The following is a 15579-nucleotide window of genomic DNA, read 5'->3' on the forward strand; positions in this document are numbered from 1 at the left end:
CTTGGATGACACTTTACTCAACTGATGAAGAGCTCTGCCCAAAACGTGAAATCCTCCTCCTTTTCTTTCCTTTCCTGAACATCCAATAACACTGTACTTATTCCACGTCCTTGCGTTGTTGGTTTTTCGTGTTTTTTCTTACTTGTTCATGTTTGGATTGAGTATGTATATATATATATATATACACACACATACAGACAGACAGTCAGAGATGTATATTTGCAAAAGTATCATATATATATATATATATATATATATATATATATATTTACATACACACACGCATAGTTGAATAGTGAAGGATACTAATAACTACGCAGTTTCTACAAACAAATACATATGCACACATATGTGCATGTAGGTTTGTGTATGCATATCTATGAATGGTTCTTTTGTCAAATATCTACTGAACATGACTCTACCCATCTCTATGTATATTTAGTCCCTTGTGTATTTGTATTATCTGCTTCAGAAGCCACGCATGCAAGAAAATAAAGTGAAACCATCATCAATAAGTGGAAGAAAATGAGGCTAATTTCAAGCATTACGTATCAATATATTACTTATTTATCATCTCCTATAAAACATTCGAGTTAGGTTATTTAAACTGTGAAGAAGCCATTAAAATTGGCAGGAAACTGAGTAGAGATTAGCAATCTTTTATTGCTCGACTGAACTATTGATTGATCAATCGAATCTCACTTGTTGTTTTTGTGACCACCAATGTAAACATCATCCTTGAGTTGTGGTAGCGGTGATAGTTGTTGGCATTGTTGCTGAGTGTTAGCTGTTGTTGAGTGGGAGCTAGACATTAAGTTTGAGTTTCAAAACATAAAAGCGTTAGGTGTAAAATTATTTTATTCTTTTACCTGTTTCAGTAATTTGACTGTGGCCATACTGGAGCACCACTCTGAAAGGTTTTAGTCAAACAAATCGACCCCAGGACTCATTCTTTGTTAGTCTACTACTTATTTTATCAGTCTCTTTTCTCAAAGCACTAAATTACGGTGACATAAACACACCAATATCAGTTGTCAAGTGATGGCGGGAGGACAAACACAGACACATACACACACATAAATACATACACATACATATATATATACGACAGGCTTCTTTCAGTTTCTGTCTACCAAGTCTACTTGCAAGGCTTTTGTCAGCCCAAGGCTATTTGGTTGGTAAGCAAGCTACTTACTACACAGCCACTCCTGCGCCTATGTTGTTACAATAAATACATAACAAAGCTGGGAAACACTCCAACAAACTCTCCACAAACTTTACACGAACCAACAAACAATATTCGAACAAACTACCAAAATGACACCTTACGATTTCCTGCGATTAACACCTACCCTCTCCCTCTGTCTTTCACTCAAACTGCTATTATTTATAGTCATTCGGTCAAGTCTATTCTCACAGAGGGTCTCATGACTCTCACCACAACACAAATAAACGAGAAAACATTGAAGACACAAGTCCCGAAATATTTGGGGAGGGAGCCAGTCGATTAGATCGATCCCAGTACACAACTGGTACTTAATTTATCAACCCCCAAAAGGATGAAAGGCAAAGTCAACCTCGGCAGAATTTGAACTCAGAACGTAAAGACAGATGAAATACTGCTAAGCATTTTGCCCAGCATGCTAATGTTTCTGCCAGCTCACTATCTTAAGATAGATTAACATTCTTTTCTGCTCTAGACACAAGTCCTGAAATTTTAGGAGAGGGGGGGGCCAGTTGATTAGATCGACTCCAGTACACAACAGGTACTTAATTTATCAACCCCAAGAGGATGAAAGGCAAAGTCGACCTCAGCAGAATTTGAACTCAGAACGTAAAGCCAGACAAAATACTGCTAAGCATTTCGCCCAGTGTGCTAACGTTTCTGCCAGCTCACAGCCTTAAGATAGATTAATATTAATAGCATATTATAGACAGGTGGTTTGATTAATAAATAATGTGTGCGTTTTTTTCACAACAGCAGCGTGTTTTCACAACAGCAGGGTGAGTAGAGAGAGATTTGGTTGTTATTTCTAGCAGTTCAGCAACTAAGTAGATGCTCCCACATTGACTCGTGACTGTTTTGTCATTTATGTATGCAGAGGCTATAGTTGTGTGGTGATCAGATAGGGCTACATGTGTAGTCATGGTAATGTAGTGATACCAGCGGTGGCTGGAATAGTCTAATGATGTTTTGGTCATTACAAGGGAGTGCTAAAAAGTTTCATGGCTTTAGGTAAAAGAAAATACAGGAGGACCAATTAATTATGGTTTTATTCAATATATTCTCCTCTCAGGTTAACATATTTATTGCAGCGATCCTTCAGTTTTTCTAAGCCCTGTAAAAGAACTCAGAAGGTCAGGCCACCAACCGGGCCTTTCACAATACCCTTAAAGCCACCCCACATATGTAGTAGGATAGTAGTAAAATGGGTAGAAGGTTCTCTGGTGATGGTTGTATAGTTGTAGAGGTTGCCCCTGTGTAGTCGTTGTTGTCATAGTGGTGGTAGTGGTGGGGTGGGGTGGAGGTAGCAATGGTTGTAACTGAAGCACTGTAATCGTAGTGGCATTGGTAGTGTAGCGATGGAATGCTTTGGTGGATTGTAAGATGTTCACTACAGATTTGTAGTATTCACTATAGTAAAGCAGCGATTATTGCTGTAGCAGCAGCAACAGTAGTAGTAGTAGTATTTATGGTGGTGGCGATGGCAGCACTGTTAGTGGTGGGGGAGGCAGTAGTGGCAGTGGTAAGGGAGGTAGATGTGACAGTAGTAGTTGTAGTAGTCATAGTAATAATAGTAGAAGTGGTGGTGGTGGTGGTGGTGGTGGCAGCGACGGTATATGTGGTAAAGGCTGTAGTAGTAGTCATAGTAATAGTAGTGGTGGTGGTGGTGGTGGTAGTGGTGGGGGGACGATGATACATGGTGGTGGTAATGTTTCTGGTTGTGGAGATTCAGATATATAGCAAAAGACACCCTCACCAGTGAAGTGACATGCCACAGACATGGACAAGGCATGGTAACATCCCTACCCTCCTTAAAAAATCCTTAAAAGCTTACCTCCATCCCCAACCCTTCCACTAACAACTCCACCACCTTCATTTTCTATTTATTCTCACAAGTAAACCCAGTCAACTGAGCAAGTAACTAATCAATAAATTAGTCCACTAGAAAATTGAACAGTCCACCTGAAAATTGACAAGTTCCATAAGCCAAATGACAAGGTTACCATGTTCAATGACCGACCAATCAATCATGTGCATGTGTGAATGTGTGTGTGTGTGTGTGTGTGTGTGTGTGTGCATATGGGAAGATTGTTTTTGTGTGTGGAAGATGCACAGGGGCAATAAACACCAAAGATGCACAGAAAAGAAATTCCATTACATGCCAGGAGAAACTAGAAGTAGTTGATAGCTTCCATTACCTAGGCAACCAAGTCAGTAGTGGGGGTGGTTGCTCTGAGAGTGTAGTGGCTAGAATAAGAATAGCCTGGGTAAAGTTCAGAAAGCTCCTACCTCTGCAGGTAACAATGGGCCTCTTGCTCAAAGTGAAAGATAGACTGTATGATGCATGTGTGCGAACAGTCATGCTACATAGCAGTGAAACATGGGCATTGACTGCTGAGTACATGTGTAAGCTTGAAAGAAATGAAGCTAGTATGATCCACTAGATGTGTAATGTCAGTGTGTATACACGACAGAGTGTAAGCACCCTGAGAGAAAAGTTGGACATAAGAAGCATCAGATGTGGTGGGCAAGAGAGATGACTGCACTGGTATGGTCATGTGCTGCATATGGATGAGGAGAGTTGTGTGAAGAAGTGTCACACCCTAACAATGGAAAGAACCTGTGGAAGAGGTAGACCCAAGAAGACATGGGATGAGGTGGTGAAGCATGACCTTCGAATGTTGGGCCTCACAGAGGCAATGACAAAAGACCAAAGACCTTTGGAGATATGCTGTGATTGGAAAAGCCTGGCAAGTAAAGTGAAATTGCAGCCACAGCCGATACTAGTGTCACATAACCAGCCCATTTAAAAATACCCTTGAAATGTTGGGCAATATACTGTACTTGAGAAGACCTACTGAGTCAAGTAAAGTCGAAATCATAGCCATGGCCAGTGCTGGTGGCATGCAATAAGCACCATCCGAATGTAGTTGATGCCAGTGCCCACTGACTGGCTCTTGTGCTGGTGGTAGATAAAAAGCACCATCCGAACGTAGTTGATGCCAGTACCACCTGACTGGCTCCCATGCCAGTGGCATGTAAAAAGCACCCACTACACTAGTGTTTAGGTTTAGGAAGAGCGTCCAGCTGTAGAAACCTTGCCAGATCAGTTTGGAGCCTAGTGCAGTCTACTGGCTTGCCAGTCCTCAGTCAAAATACTCAATCCATGCCAGCATGGAAAACAGACATCAAACGATGATGATGATGATGATATATGTATATATACATATATACATACATACATACATACATATATATATATATATATATATATATATATATATATATATACACACATGTGTATTTATATATATACATATATAGATATATGATGATGATCATCATCATATATCTACTACATATGTGAACATCTGGATGTGTGTTAGTTTGTGGCATTGTTATCCAACTCCTCCTACATCGTTTTATCGATTTTGATAAAACTTGATGCATGAGTAGAACTCATGTCTGGAAAACTAGTGACATACTTAGATTGTTGAAAAAGATCGATAATGCAGCCCCCCTGGAAGGAATTCTTATATCTAGTACATATAACCCATTCAAATTTGTAAATTATTTTGTACAATTCAAATTGAATATGCTTATTTCTTAGTATTTGAATTATTTGAGTTATTTTCAAATTTTATCCAAGTAAATAGTATTTTCCTAAACAATAGATCCACTTATTTCGGTTAGTGACTTATTTACAAATATACCAACACTAGCGCTGCAGAGGGTAATATTCTCTGCGAATACACAGGAGCTTTCTTCAGAGTTATTTACCTTTAATTGTTATTATCTCATATCTGATTAGCCTGTTATTACGTTACATGCTTCACGATTTTAGTATACATACCTTATTAGTATTTCCTCCTAAGTTCTATATACTCTGGGAACAAATTAAAGACCTTTTCAGGGCTTCTTTATTTGAATTCTTACTATCAGGTAATTAATTTCATGTTATCACATAACTGACTTCACAATTTGGGTATTCATAACTTATTGGGAATTCCTAAAACAAGATCCTGTGTAAGACAGTTCGGTATTCTCAATAAATGCACAAAAACCGTTTTAAGGGCCACATACTTTGTATTGTTGTTACTGGATTAGCGAAACTATTATGAGAACAGAACCAAGGGATAAGCCCCACTTTCCCGGGAATTACTGGGTATGTCAGCTAGTATATATATATATATATATATATATATATGCATATATATATATATATATATATATATATATATATATATATATATGCATATATATATATATATATATATATATATGCATATATATATATATATATATATATATATATATATATATGCATATATATATATATATATATATATATATATATATACATATATATGCATATATATATATATATATATATATATATATATATATATATGCATATATATATATATACATATATATATATATATATATATGCATATATATATATATATATATGCATATATATATATATATATATATATATATATATATATATATATGCATATATATATATATATATATATATATATATATATATATATATATATGCATATATATATATATATATATATATATATATATATATATATATATATATATATATATATATATATATATATATGCATATATATATGCATATATATATATATATATATATATATATATATATATATATGCATATATATATATATATATATATATATATATATATATATGCATATATATATATATATATATGCATATATATATATATATATATATATATATATGTATATATATATATATATATATATATATGCATATATATATATATATATATATATATATATATATATATATATATATATATATATGCATATATATATGCATATATATATATATATATATATATATATATATATATATATGCATATATATATATATATATATATATATATATATATATATGCATATATATATATATATATATGCATATATATATATATATATATATATATATATGCATATATATATATATATATATATATATATATATATGCATATATGCATATATATATATATATATATATGCATATATGCATATATATATATATATATATATATGCATATATGCATATATATATATATATATATATATATATATATATATATGCATATATGCATATATATATATATATATATATATATATATATATATATATATATATATATATATATATATATATATATATATACATATGACTGAAACAAGTAAAAAATAAAAGATGAAAGACTGAATGATAGTGAATGTGGAGAACTATATGGTGTGTGATTATATGGTAGTAACTATAAAAACAATATGAATGACTGTAATGTATGGCAGTGAAACATGTACAACAAGAGCACTCAGAGAGCGTAAACCTCCACCAAGGCAACATCAACATCCTCTCAATGATGAGCCGGAGATAATTTTTAAAATGAGAATATCTGAAATAAACTCGACTGCTCTCACAAACAAGAATACTAAAAATAAACCCGACAATTCACAAAAATTAAGTAAAAAAACAGAAAAATAATCCAGAATCTTTGTCTGTAACCAGATCAATCCCAAAATCTAATCAGTTCATGCCAGTCACGAGACCAAACATCTTTGAAAGTTTCACCTGAATCCATCCAGCGGTTCTTGAGATATAATGTCCACAGACAAACAAGCAAACACGACTGAAAACAATACCTCTGCCTTCACTAAGGCAGAGATAATAAATGTAAAAAGTTATACCAAGTATGTCTAAGAAGTATGACATGTGGCAGATGCATACTGAAAAGAAGACAATACCATACAAATATGCGGTTAGATGATACATTGATTGGAGATGGAAGTTTTTATGATTTTTTCTTTTCTTTTTTTTAATGACTTAGTTAGAAGAGGAAAAGCAGCATTTATGACCATTTTCAGAGCCTTCATAAACTAATATTAGGTTGTTCCAAACATAATGACCGATTTCAGAAATGTAATTTTGTTCTGGAAAAATTAATAGAAATGTTTTGATGAGTCAAAGTATGAGCCATGAACATCTATGCATCTCTGCCATTGATCAATGAGATTATTTATACCTCGTTAATAAAAACATATTGGCTTTGATGCTAAGAAATCTTTGAAAGCTGATTCCACTTCTGGTTTGGACCTGAAAGTTTTATTCCTTAAAACCGTGTTTAAATGCTTTAAAAGAATGGTAGTCAGTGGGTGAAAGATCAGGAGAATATGGAGGATGTGGTAAAGTCTCGTATCCTAAGTCTGTGAGTTTCTGCAGCATCATTCTTGCAACATATGGCTTTGCATTATCGTGGAGCAGAATTGGGCCACGCCGATTCACCAATGCAGGTCTCATTTTTTGCAAGTGAGCATGCACTTCAGAGGTTTGATTGCAGTAAACCTCTGCTGTAATGCTCTGATTGGCTTCCAGAAAGCTGTAATGGACAATGCCAATTGCAGACCATTAGTCATTGGAAAATGTTTGGGGGACTCATCATGATCAAGCCATTGATCTGACCATTTATGGTTATCATAAAGGATCCACTTTATGATATTTGGTCAAGAAAAGGATCATTAGTGTTTCATAGAAAGAGCATCGAGCACACTCCAAAACACCAAATTTTTGGATCTTCATTGAGCTCATACCCATTTATTGAGCTTTTTCACCTTACCAATCTTCTGCAGATTGCATGAGACTGTTGCAATACCAACACCAAGTATCTGAGACATATCTATGACACTTTGACGTGGGTTTTGTTCAACAATTGCTTTCAATTGTTCATTGTCAAGACTGCATGACCATCCTCTACCTTTTTCATCTTCAAGGCTCTCATCACTACTATGGAATTTCTGAAACCACCTTCGTACTGTTCAATCACAGCTTGAACTCATGCAAAAAAAGTAAGTGAAAGTCCTTTTTGTCATGTTCATAATTAAGGGCGCCTATGCTTCAAGAATGTTTTCTGTCTGAAATAAGTAGAAAATTATTAAAGAGTATACATCAATTATGAAGTATGTTGAAATTCATCTAAAATAATTAAAATACTATGATAAAATTGTGTTTCAAAACATAACACTTAGAGCAACCATTATTTTTGGAACAACCTAATAGAAGCCAGTTCTTTTCATACAAGAGACCCAGCTCCTATTCTTGCATCAGAGAGGAGTCTGCTAAAAGAAATACACGAGTCAGTTTAAAGCAGGCAACAGATTAAGTCTACCAGAGAATAAAAGATAATTAAAGACTGAAGGATGTAGTCAGATTACAAATGAATTTAAGTCTTGCATACAATTGTATTTTAGTGCCGCTTTACCTGCCTGTTTGTCTGTCTGTCTGTCTGTCTGTCTGTACATACGTACCAGCATATGCATGTGACTATAATATTGTAAAGATATTAATCCTTTTGTGACTTACATAGATCTGACATGAGTCCTAGAACTCATGCAGCCAATGCTTAATCTGGTTTCTATGGTGTTTAAGTGACAGAGATTACAAAACTCCCCACTGAATGGGACACCAATCTATCACAGGAGTTAACTTTCCGGTTAGCTGCTGGAGCTCATCTGCAGCTGAGTGGACTGAGGCATCATGAAATTAAGTGTTTTACTCAAGAACACAATACTACATCCAGTCTGGAAATCAAAATTGCAATTGTAACTTTTAGGTCACATGCTTTCAGTACCCTTTTGTGACCATATTCTTAATGGACTACACTAATTTTATGTTTCAGTTAATATTGGTTTCAAATTTTAGCACAAAACCAGCAATTTTGGGAGAGGAGACTAGTTAATTACACCGCCCCCAGGGTCCAACCAGTACTTATTTTAAAGTCACCCTTGGTAGAATTTGGTCTCAGAACATAAAGATGGACAAAATGCCACTAAGCATTATGCCAGACATGCTAACAATTCTACCAGTTTGCCGCCCTATATGTTTCAATTAATATTGAAAACGACCAAGAAATAGCTAGATTTAGTAAAACAACTTTGTTCCTAATAAGCTCGAGGTTGGAGGATAACTTGAAAATAGACTCTTAAGATGGAGGGTGTATATTTAAACTATGAATTCTTTATAATGCTTTTGATTTCAGGACTGGGTCAGTAATTTTTAAGAGGATAAGGTTAGTTAATACTATCAACCCCAGTACTTGATTTGTACTTTATTTTATTGACCATGGAAAAAATGAATGGCAAAGTTGACCATGGTGGGAATTGAACTCATAACATAAAGAGTTGGAAGAAAGCATTTTGTCCAATGTGCTAACAATTCTGCTACAGCATCATTCAGATTATTTTGTTGAATGTGTGATGCATTATCTCGCTGCTTTAAAATTTCAATGATTTGATAATATTTCTTTAGAATGACATTACTGGGTAAGTCTAAGAGGCTGGATCTGGCTGGTTTGAACATGAAATAGATAGAATATTTGGGCTGGATATGAGTGGTTTAAATGCTAAATGCTTTATAAAGAACATGAAGCATAAAATCAGAGGCATTTGCTGTGGAGTTGCATTAAAAAGGTTAAAACTGCTCTTATTCTTTCCTTTCCACTTTCTTTCTCTCAGCTCATCTCTAACAAATGTGGTGAATACATGGTATGCCTATTAGTAGATTTTAGTCATTAATATAGCAAACCAGATGTCTACCTTAATTAAAAGGTATTCATGGTGATAAGTGGCAGAATCAGTGAAGCATAAAACTAAATATCTTAAGAGTGCTTTGTTGCATAACTTTATAGCCTGGATTCAAATACGATTAAGATAAACTTTGTCTTACATTCTTTGGAAGCTGATAAAAGTAAAACATCAGTAATACGCAGGTATTTATCAATATTTCTGTCTAATGAGCTAGTTGTTTGTGTTGTCTATCTATCTATTGGTTAAGCCTAATCATCACTCAAGAGATTTTAAAATTTGTATATAAATGATTGCAAATAGGGCAATGGTATACACATACATGCAGACATATCTTTTATCTTTTTTTTTTTTTACCTTTTATTTGTTTCAGTCAATAGACTGTGACCATGCTGGGGCACTGCTTTGAATAATTTTAGTTGAATGGATCAACCCCAGTACTTCTGGTAATTATTCTATCAGTCACTTTTGCCAAACCACCAAATTACAGGGACGTAAACAAACCAACACCAGTTGTCAAGCCGTGGTGGGGGGACAAACACAGACACGAAGATACACAGATATATACATATTCATGTTCATATATATATATATATATATATATATGTGTGTATGTGTGTATGTGTGTGTGTATATGTGTGTGTGTGTGTGTGTGTGTGTGTGTGTGTGTGTGTGTGTGTGTGTGTGTATACATATATATAGGAAAGGAAAAGATTTTTCCTTTCCTATCATTTCTCCACGTGCGGTTAACACAACCCCACCATTTACTGACTTTTACATACATACATATATACATACACACACACACACACACATATATATATATATATATATATATATATATATATATGAATGTATATGCAACAATCCTCTTTCAGTTCCTATTTACTGAATCAATTCACGGGCTTGGGCTGGCCCCAAGGTGCAGTGGGATTGGACGTGGAACCATGTGGTTGGCAAGCAAACTTCTTACCTCACAGGCAGAGAGAAAGGATGTAATTGAAAAGAGGGACCCAGATCAATGGAAATAAATGAACATGTGTACATGCAGACAGACAGACAGACAGACAGGCTTTTAAGCAAAATATAGATGTGCACATGTTGGTAGTTGTCTGTTTGCCCAAAAAGGTGGAATATGTGTGTGTTTTTGTATGTATGCATGTATGTATATATGTATGTGTATATGCGTGTGGGTGTGTGGGTGTATAGATGGATGGATGGAATTCAAAGGTGTTGTCTATTTTCACACAATGTCATAGACTTTGCATGGAATGCACAGTCACATCTTAATTCACAACTGATGGAGATCACTAACTCTCTCTCTCTCTCTCTCTCTCTCTCTCTCTCTCTCTCTCTTTCTCTCCATACACACACAAAAACACGCATACACATACACACATACATACAAATGTATATAGATAAGGCTTCAAGAAACGAAGGGGTGCTGGAAAGTCCCTGGCATTAAGGGGGTCGCGAAAGTCTTGTTTAGAGGCCCAACCTTACGAGTTCTTTTACAAGGCTTAGAAAAACCGAAGGGCACACGCATTGCAGCCGTCCTTCAGTTTTTCTAAGCCCTGTAAAAGAACTCGGAATGTTGGGCTTCCAACCAGACCTTTCGCGACCTCCTTAATGCCAGGGACTTTTCAGCACCCCCTTGAATGCATGTATGTATGGTTGCATGCATGTATGCATGTATGTATCGACGGACGGACGTCAGGGATAGGTCGCCTACATACGTTGGAATTGCTCTGTTTTGACGGGGATTTTTCAAATATTTTTCTCCCGATACCCTTGGAGGAATAATGATGTTTTCGGTTTCAATCCCACTGCACGACACTTTGGGCAAATGACTTTTCTATAGTCCCGGACCAACCAATGCCTTCTGAGTGAATTTGGTAAATGGAAACTGCGTGGAAGCTCGTCATATATTATCTATTACACACACACACACACACACACACATATTTGTGTCTGTGTTTGTCCTCCTCTCGAGGAATAATGATGATTTTTTTTATATATACATACACACGCACATGCACATCCCATAAACATTCATGTCAGCACACAATTATACATACTAACACTATCACAAAGGAAGTATCAACAACCGGTGCCATTTCAGAGTGTACAAGAATATCAAATTTTGAAAGCTTACCAAATTCCTGTTCCTCCTCGCCATGGTTCTTTGTGAGTTGCCTTGGACCATACTCATTCTGTTAGTTTCACAACTTTCACTTTGCTAGAGCGACTAAGTGAATACCAAAATCTCGACATAGATTTAGATTTAGGAACCGATATAGCATAGTCGATATTATTATCTCGTCAGTTATAAGTAAGGTCCTTTACTGGGTTTCATGTTGAAAAATATTATAAAAAAGCACAAGTACGTTTGGTTTTACAAACGAGAGAATGAGAACCCGATATGTGAAGCGGACGATATATACTCCTTCTGAGCTAAAGAAACATTGTCATGCATATATATACGTGTGTGTGTGTTTGTGTGTGTCTGTGTCTGTGTGTGTAAGAGTGTGGGTATATTGAGAGATGTATGGTTAATTTGCAATTATAAATCAAGGCAATAAAACCACGTTGTGTAGATGTAAATAGCTAAGTATTTATGAGTCTGCGTGCGTTTGTGTGTGTGTGTGTGTCTGTGTGTGAGTTGCGTGTGTATTTCTGCGAATATATACAAGTGCGTGTATATTCAAACAATTTATGCCTAGTATATCTGATCAAATTCTAATAACGTGTATATATAATCCATATGAAAAAATGATCACGTATATCGCAGAGGTGCACGAGCGTGCGTGTGTGCGTGGGTGTGTGCGTGCGTGTGTGTAATGTATGTATCATTTGAGAGTAATTAAAATGATATTTATCCAGCAAAACAATCCTTTATAGCCATATTCGATTTGTTTTTACATAGATTAAGTTTTAAACATACATGTAGACATGTGTATTTGTGTGTCTATCTGCGCGTATGAGTGAATGTGAATGCGATAGTAAAGAGGGTGTAGAATAGAACGTATGCCATTGCTAAGCAACGCTCACTTCCTCTGCAGCCTGACTTCCCCTCTTCACCCTTCCCTCTCCCCGCCTTGACCACGGCTGCACGGTGGGCCGGTCTTCACACTTCAACGACGTCGGCGACGGTGGTAAGACAGGTATGAAACAAGTTACGGATATATCGCGAGGGGTAGTGAGAGGAACAGAGAGCTAGAGTTTAAGTGTTGTAAGAGAGAGATATGTATAGGAAGGAAATGTAATGAGAGAGGGAGAGGAGAGACATAAAGAGAAATAGCAGGGAAATGTGAAAGAACGAGAGAGAGGGTTGACTGATACAGAACGAAAGGTTGAGAGTGTAAGAGAACTATATAAAAGTACAAAGTCGAAATAGAGTGTATGTGTGGATTGAGAAAGGAGGGAATAAGAAAAGAAAAAGGCATGAGAAAAGGTTGATTGGGTAAAGAAGTAAAATAGATGAAGTGGAAATCAATGGAAGTATACCTAAATTAAAGAGTGGTGTACTAAATACTCGCATCGTAGGCAAAAGAATTTAACTGTTTGCTTGTCTTGTATGTATCACATGTGACATACAGCATATATTCTTCGTGTCCATGCATCATATACGATACATGTTTCTGTTTTTGTTGTTGTTTGTCAACGACTAACTTGTTACTTACGAAAGGAACGTCAGATATTTCTCAGAACGTACGAAATAAGAGCTAACTAAAAGTCTGAAAATATTCATAGATTTTTAAGGACAGACTTGTGAAAATGCTTTGGAGACAGAATAAATTGAAATTGAGAAAGAACGTAATTTGCAAAATTAAACGCTCAGAAGAAAGCAGAACGGAAATTAGTAGATATTACTATTAAAATAAAGGCACGTGCATTCCGTCAATTTTACATCGTGCTTTGATAAACTTGTGTTCCCCTCTAAAATTTTTGAGAAACCCCACAGCACTCAAAGCATTGTCGCGAGTGATTGCGAGGATGAGGCGCTAAAACAACCAGGCAGACTTCCGAGCATAATCTGATACGCCAGTGAAACGGGACACAAGTGAAGTTTAAAAATCTCGTCAGTGATCCAGCTTTCAACATCTCAAAAGCTACGGGTGGAAAATGTAATTTACCGACAGGTTACAATATGTCACTGTCATATTTCGTTCAGCTACGGATGCACTAACCCCCAACTAAACTGCAGAATGAAACACGTATGATGAAGCAAACGAATCGGTTACCGTGCCTTTATTCCAGGGATAAGGAGAGTCCCTCGAGCCTTTACCATCATCCCTGGACAGGCTCCAGAGTTGTAGGGATATTTATCCAGGCTAGAGTTCGTTTAATGATTCGGCTTATCTCGTCATGGCGACCTTTGAGGCCCACATTCAATCAACACGATGATTCCAAAAAGACATCCGGAATCAAGGGGCTTACCACAACGACACCTTATTCCTCCGCATACACCATTTCCGACTCTAAGAGCGATGGCAATATAGTGCTCCTCCAAGCTGAGTAAACCACAAACGTTTATCATGAACAAAACGTCAACCCACTCTCCAGAAAATATGATATTCCCAGAAGGAAGGGGACACTTTGATAAGTAATCAAATAGATTAAAATGAGACAGGTTCGATGAATGTCTAGGACCATACAAAGAACCCATCCGTACATATGTTTGTATGATATGGAGTAACAACAAACTAAGTGCAAAAGCTTGTCACTGTTGTGGTCCCTTAGATGAATGCTAAATGTGTCCTATAGAGATAGTGGCAAACAGTGAAATCTTTAGACGATTGAAGCTTTTTAACGACATAAGGAAACAACAGGTTAGCTTAATTGGACACCTTATGAGATGATAATGACTTTAAACACATAGTAACAAACCGAAACTGAAGGGAAGAAGTCGATGGAGACAAAAAGAGATACTCTTTATGTCTCGGCTTTCAGCAAGACTTTAGGCACAAAACCCGAAATGTTGGAGGAGGGGGCTAGTCGATTTGATCGGCCCCAGTACGCAACAGGTACTTAATTTATCGATTCCGAAAGGATGAAAGGCAAAGTCGACCTCGGCGGAATTTGAACTCAGAACGTAAAGATAGGCGAAATACCGCGAAGCATTTTGCCCGGCGTGCTAACGTTTCCGGCCAGCTCGTCGCCTTTCTGCAAGGCTGATCCAATACTCTGCTCGGTAGTGTTCGGATGAGGAGGACGTGAAAATCCACGATCACCGATGCCTGAAGGCAGAGAGCATGAAGAAGAAGAAGAAAAAGAAGAAGAGGAGAAGGAATGTATGTGTGTGTCTTTTATCTTTTACTTGTTCCAGTCATTAGACTGTGATTATGTTGGGGCACCACCTTAAAGGGTTTAGTCGGATAATCGATTTCAGTACTTTTTTTAGGTCAGGTACTTATTCTAATGGTCTCTTTTGTCGAGTCACTAGATTACAGAGACGTAAACAAACCAACGCCGGCTTTCAAGTGACGAGAGGAGGACAAACACAGACACAAATATGTGTGTGTGTATGTGTGTGTGTGTAATAGATAATATATGACGAGCTTTCACGCAGTTTCCATTTACCAAATTCACTCATAAGGCATTTGTTGGTCCGGGGCTATAAAAAAGTCACTTGCCCAGTGTCGTGCAGTGGGATTGAAACCGAAACCTTGCGGTTGCAAAGCTGGCT

At 36.2% G+C, this 15579-nt stretch overlaps 1 protein-coding gene across 5 annotated transcripts in view; it reads right to left on the minus strand.

Annotated features, from left to right (window-relative positions):
- Window positions 1-12910, minus strand: part of LOC106876428 (dynein axonemal heavy chain 3) — a 247804-nt gene extending 234894 nt beyond the window's left edge. For all 5 annotated transcript variants that reach the window (XM_089355526.1, XM_089355522.1, XM_089355525.1 and 2 more), the window contains exon 1: window positions 12046-12910. In XM_089355526.1, coding sequence (XP_089211652.1) covers window positions 12046-12102 — 57 coding nt within the window. In that variant the 5' untranslated portion in view covers window positions 12103-12910. The remainder of the gene's footprint in view (window positions 1-12045) is intronic.
- Window positions 12911-15579: the final 2669 nt, after the last annotated feature.

The sequence above is a fragment of the Octopus bimaculoides genome, chromosome 7, assembly GCF_046866305.1.
Source record: "Octopus bimaculoides isolate indiv1 chromosome 7, ASM4686630v1, whole genome shotgun sequence".
NCBI lineage: Eukaryota > Metazoa > Mollusca > Cephalopoda > Octopoda > Octopodidae > Octopus > Octopus bimaculoides.